The following is a 17,985-nucleotide window of genomic DNA, read 5'->3' on the forward strand; positions in this document are numbered from 1 at the left end:
CTGTCACGTGATGATACTAGTGTCCGGATATTGGGACTCGGCTTCAGCCTCGAGGTAACATTCCAGCGTGTAAACCATTGTGTACTGTAATGCTATGAACTAGTTCCTAATAATGCTGTCTATGAGTTACGGGTTGGTTTGGCGACCCAGGGGACAAGAAAACAGCATATATGTTTCCTGATGAACTACTAGTTCTAAAGTGGAACTTAGCCTAGATATATCCGCCCCCCCTAAGTTTCCAAGACATCTCGGCTTTCCCAAGCAAAGCTGTCTCATGATAATATTACTAAAAACATACACTCACTGATCGAGAATTGCTTCTCTTATCTTGTCCATCTCATTTCATATCCGATCCGAAGCAATGGATAATATTCCCAAGGAAATCGCCATCGCATATCGTTCCCGAGACTCACGATGCTCCACCAATCCTTACCAAACTCGGTACTAATTAGAGAAGGAATTCAATACCATAAACGGAAGTCCTAAGCAAATGCTATGCTATGGCTACGGCACAGGATCACGGCTACTGTCACCTGGCCTTGGTTATCTGAAGACATGTTTGCCGAGGGGCCCAGGTTTCACTTCACCTATCTTTTACCAAGGGAGCCCGCGCTTTAATATTACTCCAGCGTCGAAATCTTATCAATCATGGCTGTTACTATACCAAGTCCTTCGTTCAAGGTGGCTCTTGTACAGATGAAGCCAAAGGTCAGCCACCAACATATGGTCCCTTTATTTGACTGACACTTACTTGCTGAACAGCCCCTTGATGCTGAACATAACTTTGCACATGCTGCCGAGCAGATCCGCATCGCTGCTGATCAGGGTGCTGCACTAGCGGTACTGCCAGAATACCATCTTACGGGATGGGTCCCCGAAGAGCCATCTTTCGCACTCTCCCCTGCGGACGCTGGTAAATATCGAAAGAAATACCAAGACCTCGCCGCCGAGCTTCATATTAACATTTGCGCTGGCACATTTGTTTCCCAAGCCCCCCAATCCGATGATCAACAGAATGCTGATGCCAGACCTACGCTGCTAAATACGTCGGACTTCATCGATCATAACGGAAACCTCCTTGGCACTTACACAAAGACGAACCTCTGGATACCAGAGAGACACACGTTAACATCATTTGTCGATCATGCTAAGAACATATCCAAAGATGATTACACTGCCCCCAATCCCCATCAAGTCATCGACACCCCTCTTGGCCGAGTCGGTATCCTCGTCTGCTGGGACCTTGCCTTCCCAGAAGCCTTCAGACAGCTCGTTCTGGCGGGCGCCAAGATCATTATAATCCCTTCATACTGGACGGCGCTTGATATGTGCAAAGATGGTCTTGCCTATAACGCCGACTGCGAGAGGATGTTTATACAGTCTGCTCTAGTAACCAGGGCATTCGAGAACACTGCCGCTGTTATTTATTGCAATGCCGGTGGACCGGCGGGAGAAGGCTTCTTTGGCTGTAGTCAAGTTGCACTACCTATTGTTGGAACGGTGCCTGGGAGCTTTACCGATGGCGAGGAGGCTATGCGTATCTTGGATGTCGATATGAAGACGGTGGACATTGCGGAACGTAATTACCAGATCCGACAGGACTTGGCCAGGGATGATTGGCATTATGGTTACCTCAAGAACACGGTCGCGAGGCTATAGGATGTAATACTTGATACTTACTTAGTAACTTAATGTCAGATTGTGCAGTTCTATCTCAACCCCTCTCGTATGTAATCAAGCAGCCATACACAGATAAGAGATTTAGTACTTAGAAATTCAACTTCTCCGTAGATGCAATCGCCTGCGGACAAGGTTGCTGATAATTACTACATTAAAGACCGAGGCGTCGCTTGTTGCATTCCTATCACTAAACATTAGGCCGATGGGGAGTCATTTGATGTCTCATAAATAAATTTGGTAAATTATTACAGTCTGTCCATGTCGCAATAACCTCGAGAAAGATACAGCTTTTAATAGAATGACAAAATCCCACGGTCTTTAACTAAACCAATACCAATACATCAAATCGCTACCCACTATCCTAGCATTGCTATACAGTAATCCCGCGAAGTACGCTTATTCATCGTGCTTCGAGGTTGAGCTAGAAGAAATTTCTTTAGGGCCCCTCTGTGACACTGTATCTGCCACGGGCAATTCTTCCCCCAGAATGCACTCAAGCTTAGGTCCCTCGTAAGACTTTCTCTTTCCCAGCCAAAGAGCCGCTACAAACACAACGAAGATGCCCAATACTGCAATCACATAGTCTAAAGCTGTTAGCTTGTGGCTAACTTGCTCGCCTGGAGTGACTTACTCATGGTTGATACGTTGACGGGAATTGCAGGGGGGAAGCAAAAGAACTGTTAAAGATATATCAGCTCAGGTCTCAAATCCGTCAAAGTGAGATACTTACAATAGAGGTCACAGCCACAAAGATGACGGCTGTGTAGTTCGCGATGTAGCCTTTGACACGGCCAAGAGAAAACTCAGGGGGCTGCGAAAGCACCATATGTCGACCTCGAATCAGAAGGATAAGCACAGGGGCTGCGTATGAGAGATTGAGGAATAGTGTGCAGCTTGCAATATAAGCATTGAAAGCAACCTCGGGGCCTTTAGGTACATTAGTGGAAAGAAGAAAATGGTTCAGAAAAGAAACACACCCAGATAAAGAAGTCCGAAGAGAAGGTTGAATATAGCCTGCACGACAATAGCTCGGACAGGAACGTTGAGTTTGGGGTGAAGATGCGAGAGACTTCAATAGTTAGCCATGTTTATACAGGAATGCAGATAGGATGCTTACTATCTAGAAAAAGGAGTGCCACCATCTCGTGCCATGGCCCAGATAAGACGACTGCCGGAGGTAACACAGCCATTGGCATCATTGACGAAACACAGTGCAACGGCAACAGTGAGTACGGTTGCAGCAGCCCGGCTGTTGGTCGCTTGCAGTATCATCTCTGTAAGAGGGCTTTGTGTAGGCGATGCGAGCAGCAGATCAAGGTCGACAAAGCAGAATAGCATGACGATGATGAAGAATATTCCGCTGAGGACAGTTAGGCGGAGACTTTTAGAGAGTTGGTCAAAACTTACGTCACGCCTCCTACCAAGACTGCCGCAACCATGGCTTGGGGGGCATCCTTGGATGGTCGAGGCATTTCTTCAGTCATATGTGCCACAGCATCCCAACTTCAGCATGTTAGCTATGCCTGGTAAGATTTGGTGCACTACTTACCCAATAAAGCTCAGAGCTGACTGTAAAAGTCCAAGCATCCAAGCCGTGCCATCGCTCCATCCAGTGGTATTGGAGAAGTTGGTGAAGACGAACTCTGCGTCAGTCTTTGGAGAGGTAGCTAGAAGGACGATACTGATGACGACAACGCTGAGCAAAGACCAGTACACTAAGAAAGGTCAATTTAACTGGAGGCACATCTGTAGCTCGACTTACAAGCGCCTTCGTTCCATCGGTTCAGGATGGGATAGCCAAAGATGTTGAGGAACACACCAACGATGGACACAGCGACGAACATCAAATACGTACTCCACTGGGTAATTTCGTAGCTACCTCCAGAGCCAACGACAGCAGCCGCAGCGAGGAATCGAGCTATAGTATGTAAGCAATTGTTTTGTCGGTGACCTTAGTCATATACCTCCGAAGTAGGCTGCAGTTGTGTTGAGAGTCAACCAGCCAGCAATATTTGTCCATCCGACGAGGAAGCTCTGTTAGAATTAGCGGTATGCATAAAAGCTAGTCTTCATAAATCTTACATTGATACTCTTCCATTTCTTGGATGAAAGAGCAAAGGAATAGTGATACTGTCCTCCAGCTGTAGGATATAGAGAAGCCAATTCTCCGACACTTGCAGCCAAGCAAATATTGCAAAGAACGCAGAAAATAAAACCATAGACGAAACTAACAGAGCCACCGGATGGCATTACTAGACCTATTGATCCAGCAAGAGAAATCCATGTACTGTATTCAATTAGTTTGCAACTTTCGTGCGACACGACGGTACCGTTCTCCTTACTTGAGAATGGCAAAAGCCATGCCGATCATGGTGATCTTTGAGAACCTCTTCTGGAGGTGACCCTCCTGGGCCGGTGCATCGCTCGCCATAATTGCTACTGTCAATTGCGGTAGAGCAGACGAAAGGAAACAGAGACGAGGTTTAAGCTTTTACCCCAGACCAGACCTGATATAAAAAGCTGGACGTTGGTCTTATCGCGCGCGTTGGTCGATAACTTACTCGCGACGGGCGCCCAATCAGCGGGTAATGAGCCTCCGCCTCCGCGTTGCGGGGGAAATTGTTCAAATGATGGGCTAGACCAGAAACGGTAAACAATAGCTTAGGAAAACTGGCATGAGGCGTATTTTTAGGTTCCATTGTCCCGTATTTCTCGGCAGATAAGGCTGCGAGATAAAGGGACACCCTTGTTCTAGAATCGGATCATGGGTTTAAAAGGGGGGTTGAAAAGGAGAGGATGAGGTGATGATAGGAGAAGGAATTCTAATTGATATTGATAAGATGTAAATTGCTATTCCTAAGGATAGTATATAGGATATTGCTTTCTTGCAAGAATATCATACCCTTGTTGTTAAGTCTCTGATTGGTTTGTTCTATGGAGTGCAGGGTAGGCGAAAACATACTCATCAGTCAGCTCCAACATTGGATGAAGTGAGTAACCCGCCGTGGTCTTGTACTCTGCAACTATATTATAGTTGAACATACCTAGGCTTACTGTCATATACTTGTAAGAGCTTTGCTTAGGTAAACCCATGTTGTTCTACCTTAAAGTCCTTGTCTTGTCATCCAACATGCCTTTTTACCAACTTGTAACTGTTCTCGAATTGCACACCATACTTTAAGCTAAGTTATAATTCTTCATGACGGAGAATAGATGACCACTCAGAATTCATATTATTTATGTCTTGATAGAGGTAGGAGTATCTTAGCAATGATTTATGTTCTAGGTTCTCTCGGCTGGATTAAGCTCATGATTCATGTTCATTGCAAGGCTGATGCTGGGTAAATCATTTAAACCAATTCTCGTAAACTTGCAACAAAGCAGACACGAAGCCTTTTCAAGCTCCGAATGACATTCCGAGAAAAGGCGTGACTTCAAGCACTCCGGGTCATAAGTAGAAAGAATTAATCCTTCTTACCAGAGGTTTTCTTAGATGCCTCGATCCTTTCCTCGATCTTGGAAATCTTCACAGTCAGTAAAGGACTTGCGTATCAGAATACGTAGACATACCACACGTCTCGAAGGAGAGGAGCTGGCGTCTTGCGTCCAAGCACCGGCATGGGCAACCAGAATATCCTGGGCTTTTTTATGGTTGTGCTTGATGGGATCCAGAGCCATATTGAAAGAAAAGGCTTAATCGAAGATGTGTATTTGATAAGAAACTCGTAGTCTTAATAGCTCAAGTAGTAGAAGATAATTTCGAGAGTTCTATTCAAGCTTGTCCTCATAATCGGCGTCTTATATAGCGAACAATTGAGACTACTCTGCCATGAAGCCACTCTTTAGATTGTAGGCATCTCTCTCACCTACGCCTCGTTACGAAACCACAATGCAGCCCCAACGCTGCTCATACACCTGTCATGATCTTTGGTATTGCCAATTCTGGAAAGAACAAACTTTGGCCATCAGGCGGCAAAGAGATCTATTGATGGTTGATAGGTTGACCCCAAACTAGGCTGCCTCATCATAGTCTCTGTCTTACTCAAGCACCAGCTCATATGATATTGGGTGGGATCCAGATCCGGAAATTCCAAGCTTTCAGTTCCTGGAAAATGAGACGAAATGTGATAGAGGCGTAGGAGCTCGTCCTGCTGATCGACCCGAGTAATCAGATTACGAGGTGTTTCCCTTGAATACCTGGGGCTTGTCTACAGAAAAAGAAAAAAAGGCCGTCAAAAAGGCGACAACGCTTCATTGGAATTACCTGATACGGCATGGTGTGCGGTTTGCCACTTTGGTCAACCGTCACTGAGCTGAGATGAACCGCTGAAGACGTTTCCAAGCCACATTCATCAACATTATCAACGACCAAGCAGAAACTCGAGACATAAGTTTGGAGTTACCATATTTGGCTTAGTTCAATTCGGGGGGGTTGAAAGAACAACAATGCCATGGCCTCGTGTCCAATTAATGGCCAAAGACAAGGGTCACTCCAATCTTAGACTACATGCCACTAGCGGGAAATGACGTGTTAATTGATTGTTTTTTTTTGTTGAGGCAAGAGGATAGAATCTGGAATGGAAGACTGTAAGCTTAATTTACCCTTGGGTAGTACTTCACATTCAGATGTGTAGTGTAACTCTAACCTTTTGCCCATCAAGAGCCAGTTTCTGCGGGTACCCGTTACAAGACTTACAGCTTGTTTCCCTAGTCATACAATTATGATTCCACGAGAGCTATCCTTTATCCACAGCCGTCCTCCCCGAGCTGGTGGGCTGTCAGACAATGCAGTGGACGAGCACAAAGATCTAATTGGCGATCTATACTTGACCCAGAATTATACTCGAGACCAGGTTATCGGCTACCTAGAAACAAATCTAAGTTTCACCATCTCGTGATTATGCCATTCACCGCACAATTTCTCTGCTGACGTTGTCGTTCGTAGCCGAGATCAATTCTCCAAAGCAACGAGACGCTGGGGGTTTCACAAGCAACGTCGAGGGGTTCTCTCTATTCAATCTACGCCGAATGAGACGACCAGTCAAAGCACGCCTAGCGAAATCACTAGTAACGATGCATCGTGCTCGACCACCGTGGATCACTCTATGGACCAAGGTCTCATACTTACAAATGAGTCAAGCAAACGCCCCAGAAGCGGCGCAAGCTCCATCAGTCGCAGGAGTGATATCACAGCCCACGGCCCATCCTCACCTCTTCCTCGCCGCCCAGTGAAGCGACCAAAACCCAGAAGCGAGTCAGGCGACTACATTGCAGAATCCTCATCTGACACACCAATCAATATCTCTACTGATTCAGATTTCGTTTCTACCCCATTGACTGCACAATCGAGTCCACGCTGCCAGTACACGTACGATGACAAGCTGTCGGCAGAATACCTATCTTGTTGCTATCGCTACACCAAAGCTTTCGGTTACTACCTCAAGATCTCGATTCCTTTTCAATACAAAACGCCTTCGGCCAAACAGCGACGCGCCAGGATGCTCGATATGGCAAGAACTGCCAAGAAACGAAGATCTTGTGAGATCGTAAGGGTCATGATGGAATCTGAGCTCAAGAGGAGCAAGGACCCTCTAATTGGAGAAGAACATAACCCTTACCCTTTCTATGGCGTTGAGATGAGTCCCATGCAGTCCTTCCTATTCCATCGCCATCTCGCGCAGATTTATGCGCATAGTGGAGATACCAGTTTTGAACAGAAACATCTTGACAAAGCCAGGAACTTCACAAAGGCTTTCGACACACTTGGCCCAGAATCGATAGACCTTTGGACATTGCTCAGTTTTCAAGAAAAGAAGCATCATGCTATTCCAGAGGGTCTGCTGAACTCACTCGAATGGGACAACAAACTGTTCGCATCGGATATCGAGCGTTGCCTTACACATTGTTGGCGCACGCTGAGAGATACTCAGTGTCCAAAGCCCTTCCCAGGCTATGACAAAGAGAGGTTTGAGGGGTTGAACCCGACAAAGATGAGTGATTTGGCTCTTCAAAAGAGGCCAATGTATCTTTGGAGGAAATCCAGTTTCCTATTTACCCACTTTTGGAAACACATCCAACTGGAACGTGAATCTCCTCTTCCGTGGGGTCAAAGCCTTCCTACGATTTCGGCGACACACTTTTTGATGATTATGAGTAGGATCATCGTTCAAAGGTCGCTTCTTGTCTCTGAAACCAACAATGATCCACTAGGACTTCAGCCCTCAGACGTGTCACTGTATTGTGAGATTATACCAGCGCTTCTTTATGATAACTCATTCACACCAGGACATGCTAAAAGGGAGTTTGCCACCCAATTTGTTGAGCATTACTCATGGTGTCCACCATCTGCTCGCAAAAGTGACCTTGCCAGAGAAGTTCAGACACATCAGATGGAAGCACTCGAATCAGTCTTGGCCACTAGACGCAGCCGCCCATCAACTCCTACTTCTACTACATCGAAGGAGGTGACAGCTCTGAAAGAGATTCCCGGAAAAGCTCGGCGTGCATCGACTGATAACGAGTTTTGGGACTGGCTGATACAGCAGCTAGTCTTTACTGACCAGAGAGATACCATCATACATGTCGGAGAGGCCCTTTACCCCCCGTCTTGCGGGTCCTCTAGTATTTCTTCTTATCTAAGAACATCTCTATCTGCCCATCATATATACCTGAACGAATTGAATGGAAACCCTACTATCGCAAGATCCTTGGCGTCTCGGTCTTCGCGCTCTTCTCAAGTGTCAGGCTCAAGCTCACTTCAACGGTTCAAAGCAGCAGCGCTGAACAGAAAAGACCAAACAGTTTCAGCTCTGGGGACTGGAATTTATGATCTCCTCCGACTTTTGGAGGATGGGGAACTATCATGGGAAGATTGCCCGTGGGATGACTATTTCCAGTCATTGGAGCGTCTCGAGCCCAGGAGGGACTTGAAAGTCGCCATGCCAACTCTAGTAGAGGAGGGATCGGGTATACCAGAGGAGGAAGAGGGAAAGTCAACGATAAGGTGGAAGATAGGAAGATTGCTCAAAGGTAAAGCAAAGCAGATGTAATTGGCTTGGAATAGTTTTCAATGGCTTCAGCAAATGATTACTGCAGCAGTTAGAGTAGAGCCCTGGTAAAACACATAGAAGGAGAGAAGAAGAGACTTTAAGAGCGACATATCCTACTGTTTGAAGCCCGGTGGAACAGTCATTTTCTAATCTCTATAAAGCAAGCTCTCACAGCCACTCGCCATAAAAAAATCATGATTTGATATTTGTCGCTAGTTATGCGTAATTAATAAGGAAAGGATATTGGAAAAAGAGAATAAAAATCATCGACTCGATGAAGAGTCCGTCTTGGTAACTTCGACTGTCGTTATCATAGTCTTTGTGATACCACTTTGAAACTGGCCCCTGTATCCTGCATTGCCAGCACTCTCATCACTTGACCTACCCTCAATCTCTGTCTGCACTGTCGTCCTATTCATCACCCCAGAGGGACTGGCTATCCTGTCTCGAAGCTCATACTCCTGTTGACCAATATTGATGGCCTTTTGACTGCTTGTCTCATCATCACCCCTTTTACCACTGGACAATACGTGCCAGTTTTTGCCACTGCGCATTGTACCGCTTCGTAGAGTACCGCGACCATAGTTTGTATTGCCTGTTGTGGGCGTCTTCTTGGAATTCTTGCCATAGGTGCTGCCAAGGAATCTTCGGAACAACGGCCGCAGACATGGTAGACTCCCTGCGATGATGCCGACGTTGAGCTCAACGCTGGTCCAGATCGTGATGTTGCGAGAGTCCCATAGCCAGTCACCAAGCTTGCCGTAATTGGTGACGTATCCAAGCTTGGTAAAGGCGGCGGCACAGGCAAAGACACCGAGACTGAGAATACCAATAAGGGTTACTCGTGTTCGGAAGTGCACGTTGAGCTTCCAAAGCATGGGTGTAGGGATGATAATAGCGAAGAGGAGATCAGTCAAGATATTGAACGCGGAGTTCGTGTACGACAGTGATTGCAATGTCTTTTGTGACCAGCATTTCGACGGAACGGTTGGATCCCAGAGGACACGAATGTCTGTACATTGGAAGATGACAGTCTACAGCGGAAAGTATTAGTTATTGAACCAAAGGTCGTCGAAGATGCACGACTTACAAAGAAACATCCAATCGTGTAGATTGACATAAAGATCATGATAGACAGAATCAACCATTTGTAGAACTTGGTAGACGCAATTCGAAGCAGGGCACACCCGATAGACAATTTGACTACGCAAATTGCTATCAAGAAAATGGGCTGACTTATAAAGTTCAACTTCATTCCTGTCATGTAGACATCTGGGTCAACATCGCCAATGTGCTTTCCACCACCATAAGCAAGCTGTGCGAAGATTACACCTTGGCCTGCCCAGGATAGTGCGATGGTGAATATCATGAAGGCATCCTAAGTGTAGGCGATTAGACGATTTCAGGGACCGGAAGAGTGAAGGAAGGGAGAAATAAACGAGATTAGGTGCTGGCGCAACTTACATCCCAGCCAAGGTTGCGAATCATAAACAAGCGCACGTAAACGCGAGCCAAAACAACAATAGTCGCCAAGGTGATCACCAGAACCGTAGAAGCAAGAATATCGACCGCTCCATTCTCATCAGGATTAGAAGGGAGCTTAACCTGAGGATCCATGGTGGCCGACGGAAGGATGTACAAAGGCCCAAGAACTTGGGACGATGGAGAAGGGGCAGGATAATAAGAAAAGAAACACGCATGAGAGAGGGGGCAGCCAGGGGCTTGTCTCTCGATCCTTTACGTCGAGTGCACCACGTTTTCTACAGGGTGTTTAACGAGCTAGAACACAAAATTTCCACCGACCGGGAGATCAAGTCAAAGAGCATGCATAGTGCCTCGGCTGCGAGTCCACTAGAAGCCATCTGCCATTGCTTTGGCGCAGCTGGACTACCAAGTCTAATCAAAGATTCTACACATATTTTTGCTCTAAAGAAGACCCTTGCATTGCCACTGTGACTCCGGCGTTCAGGTGTATCATACGAGTTCCCTAACGGGGAGTCTGACCCTGGCCGGAGGTGATTGGCCTTACCAGGATTGGATTGATACATCTGCAGGTCCTCTGGATAAAGGACTTATGAAACGCTCAGGTCTCGCTCTTGTTCTGCATTCAGGTTATAGCCGAGGCTAATAGAGAAGGTCGAGTAATATCCGTAGCGACCAATGCGGTGCAGGTCTTGGCGGCCCACCTGATGAGGTGAGCGAGGATAATTATCTCGACCTGAGGACGGATATATTATATGTGTGATATGAATCTCTACTGCATGATCTTGCCTATTCGATCATGTACTCGGATGCAACTCCGCGATCAAAACGGACGGGTTATCGTTATCCTCAAAGTGAAACATCTGGGTGACATCGAGTGATTCGCGAGGGAGATCGACATAACGATCAGCAGCAATCTTTTACTAGTCTAGTCGCCGGAGAAAAGCACAGTAGTCAAAGCACGAATCTTTGGTCCCGTCACTAACGGGAATGTCAATGTTCGTGTCCGAGATGGTATTGATCCCAAAACTCCACTCATCTTAGCACGGAACTGTTCCGGATCATCAACCCTAGTTCTTCCAGCGTCAAAGCGTCAATCTAGCGCTCACCTACGCTATTACTCCAGCATCTTATACTCTCCTGAAAACCCAGGGCTCTGGAATGCGACAAGAACGTTGGTTCATGGCTTCAGCTGCAGAATCATGCATTTCGCGAGACAAGACCGACCTACCGCCGTAAGCACTCTATTCCCCTGAATTAAGAATCGTCCGGTGGCGTAGTTGGTTCAACCCCTGCAATTCCACTGCTAATGCAAACCCGCTGATGGGTCCCTAAATCGGATTAGATCTAAGCTATAACTTATCTGGCCGAACGAACCGAACCCCTCCCCCTCGGCAACAAGAGACGGGCTTTTACGAGTCCACATAAAAGTTCTCTTCTGCCGTTGGTTCTAGGGTTCTTAGTCAACGACCCTGCCTTCGCCTCGGGAGTATATTCCCATTAGAGATGTAAGCGTACTCACCCCAATTGAGGGGCCCTAGGTCAAGGTCCATGGGCTGGCCCTGAACGATTATGCGTGGTAATCCTTGACCTAGAAATGCAGGAGAAGGGGAAATGTCCAAGGGGATGATACAGTAGTATATAGCTCATCACATTTCTGCATCCAAGACAGTCTTCACTCACTGGTCCTCCAAGCCAAACACCGGTGCTGCAAAGAAGATCCCTGCCCTTTCTTTTCGTCCCTTCTTTCTCTTGTCAAGGTTGCCATCATGCGTGCTGGTTTCATCTCCCTCCTGGTCCTCAACGCCGCTGGTGTTTTGGCCGCCCCCCAAGCCACCACAGTTGACTCCTCTGCACCCGAGGTCACCAACCTCGATGAGCTCGCTGATCTCGCTGCCGCTGCATATGAGACTGCCCAGGACCTCGCCGGGGATAAGACCAAGCGTGCCAGCACCTGCAACTGGAGCAATGTCCGTGTTCGACGAGAATGGTAAGCTGCCCGTCCTTTTCTAGTAGCATCTTCTCTGATATCTGTTACAGGGGCACCCTCTCCAAGACAGAGAAGAAGTCCTACATTGACGCTGTCAAGTGTCTCCAGTCCAAGCCTTCCAAGTCTCCTGCGTCTTTCGCCGCTGGTGCTAAGACTCGCTTCGATGACTGGGTTGCTGTTCATCTGAACCAGACTCAGACGATCCACTACACTGGCAACTTCCTCACATGGCACCGATACTTCACTTGGTTGTATGAGGAGGCTCTTCGAAATGAGTGCGGCTATAAGGGAACTCAGCCTGTAAGTAAACTCACCATACTACAAACTACTCTCACTAATATTCTGGTAGTACTGGGACTGGGCTCTGACTGCCCTTAGCGGCCTCAACAAGTCCCCTGTCTTCGATGGCAGTGACTTATCCCTCTCTGGTGACGGTGAATTCATCCCTAACGAGCCCGATATTATCCTCGGTGCCTCAAGTGGTCTCCCCCCCGTCTACCTTCCCGCTGGCTCTGGCGGCGGCTGCGTCAAGTCCGGTCCTTTCAAGGACATGAAGGTCAACCTGGGCCCTGCCGCTCTTGACCTTCCCGGCGGAGGTGTCGCTGCCAACCCCAACCCTCTGGACTACAACCCTCGCTGCTTGAAGCGTGATCTCAGCGACGCCGTCAACAAGCGTTTCGCTAACGCTACATCTGTTCTTAACAACATTCTCAAGCCCAAGACTGTTTTGGACTTCCAGATGCAGATGCAGGGTGTTCCCGGCACTGGCGACATTGGTATCCACGGGGGTGGTCACTACTCTCTCGGCGGTGATCCCGGTCGAGATGTCTTCACTTCTCCCGGTGATCCTGCTTTCTACCTGCACCACTCCATGATTGACCGTGTCTGGTGGATCTGGCAGATGCTTAACCCCAAGGAGCGTGTTAGCGGCAAGAATGCCGTACAGGGCACAAATACTTTCCTCAACATGCCTCCCAGTGCTGAGACTACACTTGATGACTATGTCAATATTGGTTGGGTTGGACCTGAGCGACAGATCAAAGATCTTATGAGCACACTTTCCGGACCATTCTGCTACGTCTACCTGTAGAAAATAGCAGAATGATATCTTGTACATAGCGCGTATTTGTCTTCATCCGCTAAGCGTTTTTATTATTAGACAAATAGACTTTAATGCTGTCGATTGAGTTGTATCTGTGATCGTCTTTTGGGTTACGTCAGGACCCCAGTAGTTCATCATCGTTTCCCTGAGATCTCCACCCGCATCTTCCGTAACATCAATACTACCAAAGACGGGGTCTTGGGTCTCATACGGCTAACTTTGGAGAGGCACTTAGCAACAGGGTATGGTGGTATGATCGTGCAACCGTCTCTTGGCACCGGGTAAGCGTTCAAGCGAAGCTCGTTCAAGTTCCAGACCCACGGGTTCACTCCGTTCCCCCTGATAAGCTCGCTTGCCGGGACATCTTCCTCAAGCAGTTCTGGATGTAACCCTACACAACATATCGTCAAGAAAAGTGACAACTGGTTCTTGGCACATTCTGTCATATCCCAGCATTTGTGGTGCATCATGCCATTTACCATCCCGAAAGAGACCTCGGGCTAAAGCAACCCTTTCCCCGCGAAAACCTTGAGGGTGGTATTCGCTACCCCTGTGGCGTTCCCCTGCATTCAGCAAATGCTACCAAGCCGCCGTGGCTTTTACAACTTGGCCCTATACATGCCATCTTATGCATTGCCAAGTTCGGGCTTTTGGATTTGTTTGCTCGGAGGAATGCTTCCTAGTTTCTCTTGTTCTCGGGTAAAGTGGCCGGCTCGGCGTTATGCACCCTTGCATGGATTTAGACAACTTTGTTACTCCGAAATATCGAAAACTATTGTACTTCTAACCCATCTAAGATTTACCATAATCATAAAATCCTCGCCCGCTCTTAACGCCTAGATTACCTTCCTCCAAAAACTTCTGAAGATATTCTCGCGGCGCACTCGGGATGTTTCCTCTCGCATCCGCATAATGCTGCTCGATATCCAGAACAACATCTAAACCAACGACATCCATCTGCTCAAAGGGCCCTTTGGGTGTTTTCAATACTCCTTTGAAAATATTGTCGATCTCTTCTGGTGTTGCAGCGCCTTCTGAGGCTGCTAGGAGGGCTTCTCTCTTGATGGCTGCCCATATCCTGATGGAATTGGATTAGACATCGTAGAAAGCGAATTTTACAAGAGCTTACCTGTTGTAGATGTATCCCATTGAGGGTGACTTCACATGAAACGGTGAGAATCCGTGGGCTTTGCATTGCTCCATCATCAGTGTGATGTATGAAGGATTGGTTGTTTCATGGCCCATGATCTCGATTTCTAGTCTTTGTTAGCAACGCATTTTGTAGTTCGTCTTACGCATGACTCTTACCGGGTGTCTCAGGTGGCCAATCTGCATCATTGGAGTCAGTATGAGTATTTTGCTAGCTGTCGAACACTCACAAGAATGAGCGCTCAGAAAACGCGTCTCATTTCTCAGGTTAAGACCCTTCAATATCTCCGAACAGGAATAACTACTCGAGTTTGACGCAATGATAGTATCTCGCGGAGCAAGTGCATCAAGCTCTGAGATGACCTTCGTCTTGAGCTCGATTTGCTCAGGTACACACTTTTCAGTCAGCATTTGGCCATTTGTGATATCAGAGTTGCTAACCTCGACCACTAGCCAAGCAGCCTGAAGAGCCTCGCGCAAGCTTTCGGGAGAATGCGTGATGATTCTACCCCAAGAAGCATTTCTGTTGCTTGAACTTTGTCGAAACTCCTCAATGGCCTTGATGCTGGCTTGAAGCTGGGCTTCCTGGCCGTCGACCAGATGGACATCGTTTCCTCTACTCGACCACTAAGACAAGGGCGTTAGCAAAGAATTCATGAAGTACAAGATAGTTATTGAGGCGACACATACCATGAACGCAAGTCGTCTTCCTTGCGTACCCGCTCCGATCAAAGTGACCGACGTCCTTGGAGTTGATGTCAGAACCATGTTGACAATATTAGGAGAATGAATATTTGGAAACTTGAATCTATCCGATTGAGGAGAAGAAGCTGAAATAGAAGCATGGAAATAGATGTTACAGCAGATCTTGCTCAGCGACTGATCGTCATCATTTCGGATCCGGTCCATGATACCCCAGACACTAACTTGGTGAGTGGCGAATATCCCCACTCCATATCGACCTCCCCAGCGTCATCGGATCCGAGACAAAATCAGGATAATTGCAACCGAGAATGAACTCTGAGGTCAGTGGCTGAGTTCGGTTGAGTTGGGGTAATTTGATTGCAGTACTTATTCCGCATCGCGGAAACTTACAGCGCCAAGTCCATACTTCAACCCAACCCCCTTCTGCAATCGGACATAGTATTTGAATCACTTGGATACAGGGCTTGCATTTTAAGTCAGCCGATAGGAATGCTTTGTATTTAGACTAAAATACTAGGATGTGCACTATCATTCGCCGTCGTTGAGAACTTTGCTATCGCTGCCCGCACAGACTTTGAGCTCTGCGGCAGATGCCTCAACGTCCTCTCCAATGTGGACAATAAACTCTGGTAAGTTTCTTCGGTGATTTTTCCAATACCAAAATCACGATCAATAGCTTTCCTCAGTAACTGCACCCCAGCGACGGCATGGTGCGGATATGGATCAATAGACACGATCGGTACTGTGAATACCGTTTGCCTCCTACTCAAACCATCACCCTCAGTTGTATCAAGAGGTCGTTTTAATGTGAATGTGTTGTGCAAGCCGAATGCTAGAGTGTTCATCACCGTGTTCTCAGCATCGATACATATGTCGGTTATGTCTGATAGCAGGTCTTGACGGTCCGTGGCTTCGATGATGTCTACTAGCATCAGGATGCTGAGATGGTAGTGAAGCATGAGAGAAACTGCAGAGGTAGTCAGCAGAGGTTTCGTTTGTAGTAACACTCAAACTTACACCATCGAAGCTTTGTCTGCTGCCCAAGAAAAGGCATTCGTTTATGGCACTCATCCAGAAGCGGGCGATAAATGATGCCAAATTGTTTCACAGAGTCGACTACAGCCAGGTAAGCTCTCCGAACTTCTGCCTCCTCATGGCCATCTCTCAGAGCTTCTTTGAAAATGGCAGTGACTTTCCATCCAAGGAGCTTCCAAGAGGCCCCGGCAGCAATGATTTGATTCGCCCTTTCATCTGTCATGTCTGAACTACCTTGCTTCCACTGGCGGGCGTTCTCGTCGAACATCTTGGCACAAGTTTTGACGAGACGCCATGGGAGTTCGGACTCGAAGCCGAAGAGACCTGAAGATAGAAGAGAGCGACAGTTGAGGGTGAGAGATGCGGAGGTGTCGAATGTCAAAGCAGCCCAGTATACCGTACTTTCGGCGTTTATGAAGCCTGAGGTCTCGATCGACTCTGGTGTTGTTACAATAGCCTGGGACTTGAGAGACGGAGACACTTTGGAACCGCTGAATTGTAGGTTTCTCTGACGTGCACGTAATGTTTGTATCTGCTGCAAGGCTGCATGAACACAAGCCTGACCGGAAATCCCATCTGCCTCTTCGTCCTCTGAGATGCCTTCTGGTATCGGCGTGAGAGCGAAGAGAAGCAGAGATAGCATTGACCGATAGGCCGGTCTATTGATGACACGTAACATGTCTCTTCTAGCATGCCTCCAGAGAGTCTGGGCAAGACTGCAGTGATCCTCGTCGGAGTTTGGCTCTGGGGATGTAACAGGGAGCCATCTTGCTGCAAATGCTGAAACGGTGCTCTGGAGAGACTGCTCAATGTCTCTGCTTCGACCGACTAGCTGGCTGTCTCCAGTATCTACTATACACCCGTCGAGATGACGACAAAGATCAGATATGCTGACGTATTTGTCTGCTAGGTTGTGACCGAACCTGCTCATGTAAGTATAAGCGGTAGATACTCTTGGCTAATACGTACAGGAAAGGGCAAGCATATCTTCCCATCCAAGAGCCAAAGACCTCCTCGAAGCCTTCTCTGTACAGAGTATCAAGCCATCTAGAGTCCTCTTCTGAATTTGTTATCGGACTTGGACACCATGGCAAAGATGCTGACTCGGGCATTGCCGTTACGGTTGGGCTCTCTCTGTAGATATCATGGTCTAGGTCATTTACAGGACCTGGATCGAATCCCGACTCATGGGAAGTATCCGTGACTCGACTGCCGCGTGTTGATGATGTGCCACTTGTAGGTCGGGCTGTCCCTCGACGAGACCTACGCTTTGCGCCTCCGTTGCTCGTCTTAGCATTCTGAAGCCACTGTGCAAGGCCTTAATCATCTATTGGCGAGTCTGGAACCATAGTTACATACCTTGAAGGTACACGCGTGGTGACGGTTCCGACAGCGTGTACACGAAGAAGCGCCTTCGCTGCTCTGGGCATCACAAGCCACACGCGACCTACGACATTCGTCGCAGCTGGAGAACTGAGTACGACGTGTAACGAGACCCGCTGGCATCTCGGATCCACTATAGTCTACAGGTAAGGGTTGCAGTCGTAGCAATTCGCGATTCAGGAGTGAATCTCGGATCCGGATGATGTTTGTTGGGAACGAAGAGAGTCCACTTTATTTCGAAGAGAGAACAGGGAAGCCTTTCATCAGATGATGCGGGGTAATGCAGATCCCCCAGTTCAGTTCAGTTCAGTTCAGTTCAGCTTTAGTATGGGGTTGACATTCAAGGTTAGACCGTTTTGACGGGGTCAATGGTCTTGTTTCTTACCACTTTGGACATGATTTCTTCGGAG

At 47.6% G+C, this 17,985-nt stretch overlaps 8 protein-coding genes across 8 annotated transcripts; 3 read left to right on the forward strand and 5 right to left on the reverse strand.

The window, feature by feature from the left end:
* Nucleotides 1-648: 648 nt before the first annotated feature.
* FMAN_11306 (uncharacterized protein) lies at nucleotides 649-1,659 on the forward strand (the record flags this gene model as incomplete). The annotated part of the gene is made up of 2 exons (XM_041834103.1): nucleotides 649-708; nucleotides 763-1,659. 2 exons carry the CDS (start codon nucleotides 649-651, stop codon nucleotides 1,657-1,659), a joined length of 957 nt encoding a protein of 318 aa, XP_041684400.1.
* Nucleotides 1,660-2,076: 417 nt separating this feature from the next.
* On the reverse strand, nucleotides 2,077-4,111 carry FMAN_11307 (uncharacterized protein; the record flags this gene model as incomplete). The annotated part of the gene is made up of 11 exons (XM_041834104.1): nucleotides 2,077-2,264; nucleotides 2,312-2,357; nucleotides 2,411-2,607; nucleotides 2,658-2,749; nucleotides 2,798-3,040; nucleotides 3,088-3,183; nucleotides 3,230-3,395; nucleotides 3,443-3,598; nucleotides 3,645-3,714; nucleotides 3,763-3,967; nucleotides 4,023-4,111. The coding sequence occupies 11 exons, from the start codon at nucleotides 4,109-4,111 to the stop codon at nucleotides 2,077-2,079; spliced, it is 1,548 nt and encodes a 515-aa protein (XP_041684401.1).
* A 1,033-nt stretch (nucleotides 4,112-5,144) lies between these two features.
* Nucleotides 5,145-5,358, reverse strand: FMAN_11308 (uncharacterized protein; the record flags this gene model as incomplete). Its single annotated transcript, XM_041834105.1, has 2 exons — nucleotides 5,145-5,204; nucleotides 5,251-5,358. The coding sequence occupies 2 exons, from the start codon at nucleotides 5,356-5,358 to the stop codon at nucleotides 5,145-5,147; spliced, it is 168 nt and encodes a 55-aa protein (XP_041684402.1).
* Nucleotides 5,359-6,401: 1,043 nt separating this feature from the next.
* FMAN_11309 (uncharacterized protein) lies at nucleotides 6,402-8,729 on the forward strand (the record flags this gene model as incomplete). Its single annotated transcript, XM_041834106.1, has 2 exons — nucleotides 6,402-6,574; nucleotides 6,626-8,729. The coding sequence occupies 2 exons, from the start codon at nucleotides 6,402-6,404 to the stop codon at nucleotides 8,727-8,729; spliced, it is 2,277 nt and encodes a 758-aa protein (XP_041684403.1).
* Nucleotides 8,730-8,992: 263 nt separating this feature from the next.
* FMAN_11310 (uncharacterized protein) lies at nucleotides 8,993-10,346 on the reverse strand (the record flags this gene model as incomplete). The annotated part of the gene is made up of 3 exons (XM_041834107.1): nucleotides 8,993-9,763; nucleotides 9,820-10,107; nucleotides 10,194-10,346. The coding sequence occupies 3 exons, from the start codon at nucleotides 10,344-10,346 to the stop codon at nucleotides 8,993-8,995; spliced, it is 1,212 nt and encodes a 403-aa protein (XP_041684404.1).
* Nucleotides 10,347-11,980: 1,634 nt separating this feature from the next.
* On the forward strand, nucleotides 11,981-13,291 carry FMAN_11311 (uncharacterized protein; the record flags this gene model as incomplete). Its single annotated transcript, XM_041834109.1, has 3 exons — nucleotides 11,981-12,201; nucleotides 12,252-12,501; nucleotides 12,551-13,291. The coding sequence occupies 3 exons, from the start codon at nucleotides 11,981-11,983 to the stop codon at nucleotides 13,289-13,291; spliced, it is 1,212 nt and encodes a 403-aa protein (XP_041684405.1).
* An 804-nt stretch (nucleotides 13,292-14,095) lies between these two features.
* Nucleotides 14,096-15,220, reverse strand: FMAN_11312 (uncharacterized protein; the record flags this gene model as incomplete). Its single annotated transcript, XM_041834110.1, has 5 exons — nucleotides 14,096-14,381; nucleotides 14,433-14,559; nucleotides 14,612-14,632; nucleotides 14,683-15,079; nucleotides 15,143-15,220. 5 exons carry the CDS (start codon nucleotides 15,218-15,220, stop codon nucleotides 14,096-14,098), a joined length of 909 nt encoding a protein of 302 aa, XP_041684406.1.
* A 437-nt stretch (nucleotides 15,221-15,657) lies between these two features.
* Nucleotides 15,658-17,698, reverse strand: FMAN_11313 (uncharacterized protein; the record flags this gene model as incomplete). Its single annotated transcript, XM_041834111.1, has 4 exons — nucleotides 15,658-16,124; nucleotides 16,175-17,115; nucleotides 17,162-17,499; nucleotides 17,552-17,698. The coding sequence occupies 4 exons, from the start codon at nucleotides 17,696-17,698 to the stop codon at nucleotides 15,658-15,660; spliced, it is 1,893 nt and encodes a 630-aa protein (XP_041684407.1).
* Nucleotides 17,699-17,985: the final 287 nt, after the last annotated feature.

The sequence above is a fragment of the Fusarium mangiferae genome (assembly GCF_900044065.1).
Source record: "Fusarium mangiferae strain MRC7560 genome assembly, contig: FMAN_scaffold008, whole genome shotgun sequence".
Lineage (NCBI taxonomy): Eukaryota > Fungi > Ascomycota > Sordariomycetes > Hypocreales > Nectriaceae > Fusarium > Fusarium mangiferae.